The 12,464-nt window shown below is 38.8% G+C and overlaps 1 protein-coding gene across 4 annotated transcripts in view; it reads right to left on the bottom strand.

Moving 5' to 3' along the window:
- The window catches only part of LOC148335247 (pleckstrin homology domain-containing family A member 7-like), an 80,084-nt gene extending 73,164 nt beyond the window's left edge, over nt 1-6,920 (bottom strand). For all 4 annotated transcript variants that reach the window (XM_088297978.1, XM_088297981.1, XM_088297979.1 and 1 more), the window contains exons 1-3: nt 6,773-6,920; nt 6,536-6,612; nt 6,369-6,426 (exon numbers count right to left, since the gene is read on the bottom strand). In XM_088297978.1, coding sequence (XP_088154104.1) covers nt 6,369-6,426; nt 6,536-6,612; nt 6,773-6,855 — 218 coding nt within the window. In that variant the 5' untranslated portion in view covers nt 6,856-6,920. The remainder of the gene's footprint in view (nt 1-6,368; nt 6,427-6,535; nt 6,613-6,772) is intronic.
- Nucleotides 6,921-12,464: the final 5,544 nt, after the last annotated feature.

Genomic DNA, 12,464 nt, shown 5'->3' with positions numbered 1-12,464 from the left:
ATAGGGTTCTTGTTTTCCATCAATGACGAGAATTTGAATGTTAGTTTGATATTAGAGGCATACTTTTATTTTTTTTTATTTTTTCAAAGAAGCTCGAAACAAGTGGAAAGACCTCCAAATTAACAAGTCTAAGCGATGGAAATGAATAACATTCATTTTGTATTAGGCATTTGCATTTGTATAGTAAGGAAAGTGTATAAAGTCCCCTCGGAAAACAATAGTGAAGCTTCAAGTTCAGTTAAGAGGAGAATTGTTAAGTCCTATCCATTCTCTTAGCTTGCTTTGTTCTCCATTATTACGTGATGAAAAGAACAATGTGTTGTGACAAACAGCTGCACGTACAGTATGCACACAGGCATACACACAGTTGTCGATAAATCATTAGCTTCTTCGAGACTTCAGTAACAAAACAGTGATTCAACCGTGAGTCATTGTCCCTTTTGTCTCAGACGCATTAGACCCTGACATTTACATTGTTTATTTTTCAAGATGTTTTCTTCCTGACTTCTAAAAAAAAAAAAAAAGTTCCCACAATGCAGGTTTTTCCGCACTCTAAAATCAAGGGTTCACATTCACAAAAAAAAAAAAAAGACGCAACAAGTGGTTAGCCTTTTCAAAATTGTTAACTGGGCACCGGCTAAAAATCCATTAATGATCGATGCCGTTCATCCTGTTTGGTACCTGACATGTGGCACGGCTGGTTATTAATTGACTATGACTGGTCAAAGTCTGCTGAATGATTCGGGAGACCAAAGTGTGACAAATAAGACTTTGTACAGGAGCCGACATGCTCGTTAAAAATACAACACAAACAACCAAGTGAATGTTCAACATTGTCCTCTGGCTGTAACTTTTCACTTTCTCTCAGCAAAAAAAACACCAAATACAAGAACCGTTTCACCCCTCCAAGCAATGAAAACAATGTGTTGTTGACAGAGACAATAGTTGTCTGACAAAATAAAGCGCTCCCTTCATTTGAAGACCAAGAGGACGTCTTGCTTTGAGGCCTACTCAGACCCGCTGGGCAACTGGCTCTTGCACTTAAATGCGACGCTCGGAGAGCGCAACGTATAATGTCTTACTTTTATTTTTTTATTGAACCACAACCATGGCAAAATTTTCAGGGAAGAAGTGCATTGCCCCTGGCCGCTTAAACTATACAAGTGGACAAAATTCTCTCCTTCGCTTCATCTGGTCCATGTTCAGTGCGGTGCACATGTCACCAAACAGCACAATCAAAGCTCAGCTTGCGAACATCACATGACCAAACACAGAAAACAGATAAGGTGTGATTGGTTGTTACCTGAGCTCTGAGGAAATGTGATGTCATTTGCAGTTGACAGAAAGTGGCAAAATGGCCACCCCAGAGATACATAAAAACAGGTGCTACTTAAGTCACATACTACAAACACAATATTAATCAGAATGCCCTGTTTAGTATTCATGGAACTTTTTAACTTGACTGCCCCTTAAGAAAAATAAATCACTAAAATACAGCAAACCACAAACCTTTTAGTCCTACCAGTCATTTTCATGTCAAGGATCGAAATAGAAACAAATATCACTCACCGTGAGCTACGTTTCAATGAATTTCGGTCATTTGATAAATTCCAACAGGTTAACTATTATAACAATGACAACATGGTGCCGTGTCATGACGTTTGTTACGCACTGATAAGTAAAGTTGGCATTAGCGAACAGTTTTTGTCTGTGTATTTTTGAACATAATAATCAAAATCACCCATGATTTATTTTTCTAATATCCAGAACAATCAGTGTTACAAACGTAATAATAATTCAGTGATTTCCTTTTTTTAAAAAACTGACAAACTGGTAAGGTATTACCCCCCCCCCCCCCCCCCCCCCATAACGTTTGCACAGCTTGCTCAGCCTCTGATTTTGTCTATCATCTGTTCCCTCCGTGAATGATTCATTGTGAACCCGAACAAATCATAAGTAGTTCCTTTGCTTTTAAATGTGTGTGCTTCTTGTGCTTATAAGCCTCCATTGCCGAAGTTCTCTTGACTCATTCAGTACATCGAGATGACGAATCTTTCCCGGTAGCTCTCTTTTTTTATGCTTGTGCTCCATTTACGATACTCATTGACGTCACCATTCATGCATGATGCTCAACAACTCTATCCGACCTTCAACTGTTATAAGACGCATCCTTCTCAAAAGTGTTCCACTCGATGTAAGGCCACACACACTTGTGACATAATGTAAGCTGATTGGAGATAAGCCTCTTTGTCGCGGGCTCCCGATAGCATCATCGAGTCTTTCGCATCGCAACGCTTTCAAGGTTTTGTGCCTTGTCCATTTGTTTTGGAAGGATCGACCAAAGAAAATGTATAGTGAAAGCACTTAATTGGATATCAAAGATATAACCTTAAAGAAATACAAGATTGACACAAGCTTGCTTGTTATAGGAAATTTAAGTATGTAAAAAGATCTTATTGTGAAAAATAACATTTTTGACTGTTTGGTTGCAAAAATGTACGCAAGTAAATATTTTCTTTTCTGACTATTTCTGTAAATGTTTCTGCATACTTCCACCCATGTGCTCCAAAACCAAGGTTATTACAGTTAGCAAAAATAAATTAAATAACTAAAGCTAAATTGAAAAAACATTTTCCAAAGTAAAAAAAACAATAAAAATGCCTTTAAGAAAGACAACTAACTGAAACTACATCTTATATTTATGAAACTAATAGAAAGAAAATGTTCGGTTTCAGCCATTCCTCAATTAATATCGCACAAGGGTTCATTTCATTTCAGTCAGGTCAATCTCGAAATACAACTAGATTTTTTTTTCACTAAAACCAATAAAAGATAAACAGAAGCAGCATTTTTTTTCATAAATGAAAACTGATAAACTTGCTCTGAAAACAAATCAAATCAAATTTAATAAAATGAGGGAAACAAAACAAAATTAAAACTTAGACCAGCGATTCCCACAATGTGTTAAAGAGTGGGAGAAAAATTACCCCAATTTCACATATTTGAAAAAAAATGTTTCTCTGCAAGTAACACCATTATGACCAGAATATATATATATATATATATATATATATATATATATATATATATATATATATATATATATATATATACATATATATATACACATTAGTGCTGTCGAGTGATTTTTTTAACTAATTAATCACAAAGAATTCCATGATTAATCACGATTAATCACATTTTTCAACTACAATTTTTTTGCAAAGCTTGTAACAGATATTTACTTGAATAATATCTTGGAATTGATGCAAAATCACCCAATATGAAGTGTATTTAATTGAAAGACTGTTCTAATAGCTTTCATTGTTTATTGAATACGATCGAAATGGAGACATCTTTACAGGCATTTTTTTTCTTCGAAACGTTTCTCAAATCTGCCCACAAGCGCCACACTGCAGTAGTGTTGGTTTGCAAGGCCCAGTGGTAACTTGAACACGATTTTGTTCTAAGGCGTGCTAAAAATGTACAGCTAATATGGCGCAATATTTGCAAAGTATGCTAATTATTTTTGAAGTAAATCAAACTGAGTTAATTGAGTTAAAATATTTAACTGAGTTAAAACATTTTGGATTAATCACCTGAGTTCATGCTTTAATTTTGACAGCCCTAATATGTATACATACACAATAAGTAGGTTCAAGATTCTTCCAAGCCAGTGTAACAAACATACAGTAAAATAAAAACATTGAACCATTTCATTTATATGTATTTCATATAAAATGTATGTAAAAGGTTCAAATAAAAAGTTCAAAACAACTGATCTGTGGTTAGAGGGTGATTCTTTCTCCTGTCACTAGAGGGAGTCTGTACATGTTGAGAATCACTGTCTTAGGGGTTTTATTATATTTCTTACTGTTGTTTTAACTCCAAAACAAAAACAACTTGGGGGGGGGGGTCCCTTGAAAGTAGCAGTTTGAGAGAAAAATGTGACTCAAAACATTACCTATAGTGAATAGTCGATTTACAACGGTGACTATTCCTGCTTCCATTATTCACTATAGGAAAACGCAGCTTATTTATTGTAGATTAGAGAAGTGATGAAGGCCATGGGGACAAAACCCCTCTTTAACTTTGCATCCGAGCAAGTTTCTTTCTGCCCATCGCCCCTCCACCTCCCCTCACCCACACCATCCCTCAACTCCCCTTTATCCCCCTTCCTGCACCAGAAGCCCCTTCCTAAGAGGGGCTGCATGACAGTGGGCGAATACACACCACTACACAATACACTACAGTACGTCCAATACTGCTGGAATCAAAGACAAATATCCTGGCCAATAATTAACCACATGCACAGCACACAGAGGCGGTATGTTTGTGAAGGGGAGGGGGAAGCCCGTGGAGGTTGTCATTCAGTCCTAAATGCACATCTACATTGAGTCCACAAGTCAAGGCGGTTATTCAACAAGTCCAGGCAAAGTAAACTTCAGCCGGCGGGATAAATATGCCAGCAAATAGCCAGCAGGCAGACAAACATTGTGTCACCATGTTTAGCAGCACAGTGTGGCTCGCTATGACGGCGCTACGGATCATGGGAGTTAGTTCTTTCATGTCATAGTAATGTATGCTTGAAAAGCCACAACATTAGGTACGCCGCAGAGATTCCATATTAGATCTGTATGCAAAATTTGATGGACGATAGAAAATTGGGCTCAGCATGCGGTACACCAGAACACACAATTCAGACGTCACAAAATTATATTACTGATGGATTAAAATACAATAAAAGATAATGATCTCAAACGTTAGGTACACGTGAACACACTAATATGGAAGAGTTTTTAACTTGATGGTGGCTACAACGTTGAGAACACCTGAAAACACATTACAAGAGCTGTGTTCAAAAATTCAAATTAACGATAAAAAACTTCACAAAGTGGAAAAAAAAATCAATTAAATTCAATTAAATCATGAATCAGCCACACAATTAGGCGGACCTTAACACACAAAGGAGAGCCAATATAATTACTGAAAATTAATGAAAGACTAAGATGAAATACAAATGAAAAGGTCGCCTGGGACGGGCACATTTTTGGGGTGTTTTTGTGGCTTTGGGATTACTTTTTTTTTTTTTATTGTCTTTTTTTGTACAAAACCAAAACAAAACGCTGATTAAAATTCAAAATACATTTTCCACAAAACAATGGGGTAAACTGAGGAATAGAATCACAGAATAACTGAGGGGGGTCAACTGTTGTTTAAAGTTGTAATATCACTAATCACCACTAGATGGTAGACATGTATTAACTGACCTTAAACTGAGTTTTATAATGCCTATATTACATAATTTCTTGTGGATTTGGAAAAACAGGCGAGGGAAACAGTACCTCAATAATAAGATTTTCAGTGAGTTGATTTTTGTGAAAAAAATGTTCAGAATGCGTTCTTGTTTCTTATTTAATAGTTTTGTGCCATCCTTGAATGTTTTTTTTTTTCAATGACAGTTTGTGGTAATTTTGTTGTTTGCTTCAAGCCTTTGGTTGTTGGGTAAGGATAGAAAATATTTTATATATAAATTGAAAATGCATGATAAAAGTTAAAATATATTAAAAGCACATATTTTACACGTGCATGAATCTCCCAAGAAAAAACATTAAGTACATATTGTTCGTGCAGGTGTTGTCGCCAGGGAATGGAAAGCATGCAAGAAATGTCATAGAACTCCCCCACATGGGGAAAAATAATGCCAATATCAACTTGAAAGGGATTTGTCATGCATTTGGTGAAACGCGCTCAAAGCCTTTTGCATTAAATGTGCCGCAGGTGATGTTTTGCCTGCCACTTGTGTCACTGCAGGCAACTTGCTTCGTTTGAATATTGACATACTTACGGGCCGAGGCAACCAAATATCATCTCTAAGTGGAGGAATGCGGCACAAAACATTGCTGACACACTGGAGCAACCAGGGGGTGTACGGACAAAGAGTGGACTAGTCCAACATTTTCAAACGTCTGGCACCAAATTCCGCCTAAAAAATACTTTAGCTCTACAAGTACCACCACAATGGCCAAAGTTAAAGTACAATACTGAAGTAGGCGTGGTCATTTAATATAGCGCAAAAATATCGATATCGCGACAATGACCGATGCAATATGCATATGGCAAAGACATGCAATGGGGGGGGAAACATTGTCTACACATACAGCATTAGTGAATATTAGGGAAAGTGTAATTTAATACACAATTTAGAAAAAAAATACGCATGAAATGCAAATCCAGGTGTTGTGTACCTAATGAAGTGTCCCTGAGTGGCTTAACGAGCGGCAGCCATTATTCAAGCTTAACGCTAACTAGACGTAGGTGACACGTTCACAAACACTTCTTAACAAACTTTTTTATTTTGCACTTACTCGATAAAGTAGCTTGCTCCTTCACACGTGAATCCTTCCTCCCATCCCTTGGGTAGATCTGAAAAAACGGGAGAAAAAAAAACTTCAAAGTTGAAAGCAGAGTCGTGTCGACAGGAACCGGGCCAACCGGGGCTAAAGGAGTCAAGGCGGCCGCTTTGCTAGCTTACCTGAGCGGATCATATGTCCCGAGTTCACCGGCTCGGCGGAGCGGGGGTGCAACCAGGTGGTCTCCCGCGTACGGTCGCTTGTTCCCCAGATACACGCACGGACAGGAGAGGGGTGGAGGAAGGCAGGGGAGGAGGAGGAGGGAGGAGGTAGGGAGGGTTAAAAAAAAAACACCTGTTACGCCGAAGCGAAGAGAGAGCGAAAATGGGCGAAAAAACCAACGAAGGGAGCTGACTCACTTGATGAAGAAGACCCTCCCGTCCCCGCACACGCCGTACGTCCAATGTTCGGGCAGGGAGTCCCGGCCCAGAGGCGCCGCCATGATCCGCTTGTCCTAGTTCATCTCTCGGCTGAGTCTCCCCGGAGAGACGCGATCACTCAGCATGGGCCGGCGTTGCCTTCAGGGACGCCGTCGAGAGGCGGACTTTGGACTACTGCTTGTCGGAGAGGGCGCTGATGACTCAGAGCTGGGAAACAGGAAACGGCTCTACTTCTTTTCTCTTCTTCAGACTGTGTGTATGTGTGCATTTATATTATATATATGTTATATATATGTAATATATTATATATATATATATATACATATATATATATATATATATATATATATATAAAATGATTACTCAACTCAGTTGTAGAGCACTTTTAGAAAATATAATATCAGACCAAAAAATACTAAATGGGAAAAGACAGAAAGATAAGAAAAATGTTGGGAAAACGCTAACAAAATATTTGGTGGAAAATACACAAATCTTGAAAAAGGTATTTGAAAAGACAAGAAATATATATATTTTTTTTTAAATATTATAAAAAAAGATAAGACAACAATATTGGCTGTAGCATTACAGAATTTGAGGTAAAAAAACAAGTATTTAAGATATTCATGAAATACACACACTTGAAAAATGTTAGAATTTATTAGATCAATATTACAAAATATTTAAAATATGTATGGATCTAAACATGATACACAAGTCAAACGTGAGCATAATCTTTGAAATCAACACTGCAAAATATACATACAACTCCATCAATATTGTATAATATTTATTATAAAATATTCCTATTAATTCTAAAACGTTTTGCAGAATGCAATTTGTAATGAAACCAAAGGTGGAGTATGTTTGTTATTAGCAACACGGTGTCCTCGTGGTTAGCACGTTTGCCTCATGGCTTGGATCAGCTCTGTACTGTGTAACAGGTTACACACCTCATTTCAAAATTCAACTTCCACCTTAAAAAGGTTAAGTTTGGGCCAGTTGCTTGTTGTGTTTTGATGTCTGCCTGCTGCAAACACGTTCTCCCCCTAATTGTTCATTATGACACACAATTCCACATGCACGGTGCATTCACAGTCACTCATCAGGAACGCTGAGCTCATCGGAATCTCCTTTTGCATTCTAGAGGAGACGTGTGGCGACAACACCCGCTGCTTCCCTGTCATTTCCCATTCCGCTGTTGACAAAATCGAAGAAAATTAAAAAAAAGGTTTTTCCAATGCATTAATTCCCTGTGTGATGGGGGGGGGTGAATATTCTGGACATGTTCCGAGCCTCATCCCAAAGGTGAGCACATATTCCAGGTCTTTTGAGCTCTAATCTCAAAAAGTGCTTTAGCTCATAAGCACTTTTTTTTTTCCGAGAGGCCCGGAAAAAAAACCCTCAACGAGGCAGGTTGAGGAAAGGGCGCGTAGAGGTTGGATCTCTCTTGTGTTTCCAGAGAATTTGTGTGGACAGATAAAGTGTTCCCCAGAAAGAAAGAATAATGGAACGTAGTCACGGCCAAGTGCTGAGATCACCGTGTGCTCGACTGCTGTTTTGGTGAAGCTATTATAGTCGTGAGAACGCGAGTAGGGAGAACTTGGGGTTGTTTGACTCAAATCAAAACATTGAGAAATGCAGCAAGAACCCAGGCAGACTGGCCAGTGGCCATGCACAACATTGTGGAGCAACCACGTGATGTAGCCTTCCGGAAGACTAATCGTTGGTAAAGACGTCGTCTTTATGTAATCCATCCATTATCTGATCCACTTCTCCTGTAAAGTCAAAAGCAGTCTGGTGCATGGAGGCACACAACACTGTGGTGCGATCACATGTCACAGTCTACTGGAACACTAAGCGAGACACTCGATCAAAATATTGACCCAAGACCCAAGGCAGAGTGGGCCAAACTCGAGAGTGGTGTAACTTCCTGAGACATAAACATGGACCCACACAACACGTTGTAGGAAGTGTAACATGGACGAACGCAACATTGTGAAGCGACTACATGTCAATTGCCATCTAATACAGTATAGCCACATAACCAAGTCCAAGTCAGACTGGGAGTAATAATAAGTCACATATTCACATCATTATGAACACAACATTGAGGAGCGACCACACATCAGTCTATTGGAATACAACTCATCAACTTAACATAAAATCTGAAGCACACGGGGTAAACCTATTGAGTGGTGAACAGGGACGCACACAACATTGTGGAGCGACCACACATCTGAGTCGACTGCAACACTAATCGTGAAGTATGCCTACATAACGTAAGGTCAGATGCACTGTAGACGCAACTAATAAGTCTGGTATCGCCCCAGGACGTAAATAAAAGGACATGCACAATGCTGTGGAGCGATTACAAGTCAGTGTCAATGGGATGGTCATACTGTCGCCACACAATACAAGATTGGAGTCACACTGGACTAAACTATAAGCAGCAACATTGTCAAGTCAGATTTTGTTATATAGCCTTTAATGATGCAGAATTCTCCATAACTACACCGCCAAGTTGGCGGCCCAGCTCAGATCTTTTTCGTTCAGCAGCATCAGGTTCAGTCCGGTCATCATCACTGACCCAAGCAAGTGAGGAGGGGGCAGGAAAGCGAAAAAGCAAAAAAAATAAAATAAAAAAAATAGGCCTTCATGTAGTTTAACTAAATGCATGAGTATAAAAATAAATTGAGATTTAAACATTTCTACAGAAGTTGCAGCCGTCATTTCCGTAAGTAGGTCGATCCAGAGCGCTGGAGCCTAAAAGGAGGACATTCTTGAGATTGCAGTCTTCTTTTTGGCTCTCGGGATCCCCAGAAGACCATCGTGATGCAAGCGAAGGTTTCCACACATATTGTATGGTACCACTAAAATAAGAAGGTACCAAGCCGTGTAACATTTTATGAGTGAGTAACAAAATCACATCTCAAGTGGACTAGGATCTGATGCAAGTTGGCTCGTTTCGGGGGAATATGAGCAAACTTTCTTGTCCTCGTCAGGAGTCTTGCTAAGTAACGCGTTGACCATGAGGCCTCATCGGTAGAAAACAAAAATAAAACAGCAAAATGGGGAAAGTTGGGAGAAAACGGCAGCGCTCCATTTGGGATTATTTTGATTATGATTGCGTCTCGGGCAAATCTCTCTTTTTCTCTCTCTATCTCTAAAAAAAAAAAAAAAAAAAAAAATCCTGTTACAAAAAACTAAAACTAAAACCACAAAATAAAACTAAGCATTTTCCCCCAAAGTGAAACTAATTAAAGCTAACAAATCGATTATAAAAACGAATTAAAACTGAAAGAATTAAAATCAAAAGTCAAAAACTAAATAAATACTAAACTAAAATGAAAAATTCCAAACTATAATAACCCTGACTGCTCCACAAATACAAATCGTTAAGGACGCAATGTCCACAAAATTTAAGATTGGCTCCAAGTCTGGTATCTCCCCGGATAATAGACCTGGGTGTGGATGCCCACAACATTGCGGAGCGACCACACGTCACATGTGACAAAGACTTCAATTCTTCGGCTTACAACATGTCTGTTTGTTTTTTTTCTCAAGCAAAACCAAGCCAGTGTATGAAACTGTGATGGGAAAGACAGACAGATACGGAAACGCATACAAGGTGCAGGATTCCGGAGATGGATGTCAAGGCCCTCACCCCGCCCACCCTTACCTCTCTCCCTCCGCCTCCCACTGCAAATACCGAGGGTCCCTTTGTGCACACACAGCCAGGGGCAAAAGTGCATCAATATGTCAGCCAAACATTCACATTGTTTGAGACACTGAGATGGGAAAGAAGTGAGCCAAACTCGCAACGATAAATCATGTTTATCACCTGCAAGGGGGTGCGACGGGTAACACTCCCGTCTGACACCATGTGGTGGTGAAAGCAATTGGCAGATGACAAGTGTTTTAATGTGACACCAGACGTGGGACAAACTTGTCCAATCTGTGGAGCTGGATGTTTTGTAGATAAAAAGCAACATAGTAGTAAAAATGTTGATAAGTATAGTGGTTTTGATTTTTTTATATTTATATTTGGCATTTATTGTCATAAATCCATCCATTGAACACAAATTATATTTATTCAGTTACTGGTTGGTTCATAAGATTTCAGAAAACAGGCGACGATGTTGATTATTGTTTTGGAAATTAAAAGCTGATGTTTTTTGGGTTTTTTTTCATTTTTTTCTAATTTTTTCGTTCTGATTCAACACAAACGTGATGAGGACTACAAAAATTAGACAATATTTTCCGTTGAGAAGTTGAAATTACTGATTTAAAGATTCAATAAATTGAAATATAAATTTGGATATGATAATTTAAAATGAGAAATACAAATAGATACAATTGAATATAAATGCAAAAATGAATACATGGGAACTATTACTATATATATCATTTAAAAATACAAATTAAAAATAATATGGGGGCGGCGGGGCTCATTGGTAGAGAGGTCATTTCCCAAGCTAGAGGTTCTGGGTTCGATCTCTGGCCATTGTGACCATGTCGAAGTATCCTTGAGCAAGATACTGAATCTCAGTAACTCCCGATGGTATGTCATCAGCAGGTGTGAAGCGCTTTGAGGGCCTTAATAGGTGGCAAGGCACTATACAAGTGAAAGACCATTTACCAAATGAAAATGTCTAAATCAATTAAAACCAAACATAAATAGGTAAAAACACTGAAATAAGTAAAGAAATCTCAGTGGTTTTGGGCAGAGCAGCGCAAATAAGCAGAAGAAGAAAGAAGGGGAAACGAATTGAGAGTAAAGCTCACACACTATTCCAAACACAAAAACATCCCTCTGGCACAGCGCCGCCGCCACACATTGTGTCTTGTCTTGTGCAAATGAAGGCTAAATAATGCATGGCTGAGCGCCATGCCTCAACTGAGTGCAGACTGCCACTCACAGGCCTCACTCATGTTCCCTTCCTGCAGCTTGCGTTTCAACAGACTCAGGACAAACTTTCAACTCTGCTAAATGACTCACTTTAATGAGAGACATGACAACAGCTCCTAAATATTTTCTTATTATTGCTCTTGTAATTTTTAAGCACAATACGTGACATTCTGTTCAACTCTGACTTCAAGGTAAAATAATATATCTAATGTAAAATAACTAAATAAATATCACCGTAATGTGCTGGACATGATGACCTACAATGAAGTCGCAGACCGTGTTTTTCAATGAAAAGAAAAAAGTCTGGAATTTCTATGTGACTTTGCCCCCCTCTACAGGCGGTGCTTGTCTGTTGCAAGGAAGGACATAAATAGCCTTTCTTACTGCAGTTCCGACGTATGTATTGTAAATAATACTGTATATTCCAACCCACGGTCTTCCTTCATAACATTTCTGGTGGAGTTGCCATTTCTACTTGCTATGGCTCAAAGTGGAAGATGCATAGCGCAGTACATGTTATCGCCGCATGAGAGCGCCAGAGCGCATTTTGACAGTTTGAAACGCAATAAAATCCTCTCTGACATGGATTTGTCGTTAACCTGACATGGTGCATTGAAAATCATTGTTACCCTAAAATGGCCGCTTCAAATAAAAAATGACAGCCTTCCTTCGTCTTATCAGGCATGACTTTTTTTTGTGGTCGACTCATATTAAATAAGCCTTACAAATTCCATGTTGCCAAGTGAAACTGAATGGTTTGGG

Source organism: Idiotropiscis lumnitzeri, chromosome 6, assembly GCF_059441095.1.
Source record: "Idiotropiscis lumnitzeri isolate Australia: NSW breed Sydney's pygmy pipehorse chromosome 6, RoL_Ilum_1.0, whole genome shotgun sequence".
Classification (NCBI taxonomy): Eukaryota; Metazoa; Chordata; class Actinopteri; order Syngnathiformes; family Syngnathidae; genus Idiotropiscis; species Idiotropiscis lumnitzeri.
The sequence above is the reverse complement of the archived record's forward strand: the minus strand, read 5'-3'. Positions and strand labels throughout refer to the sequence as shown.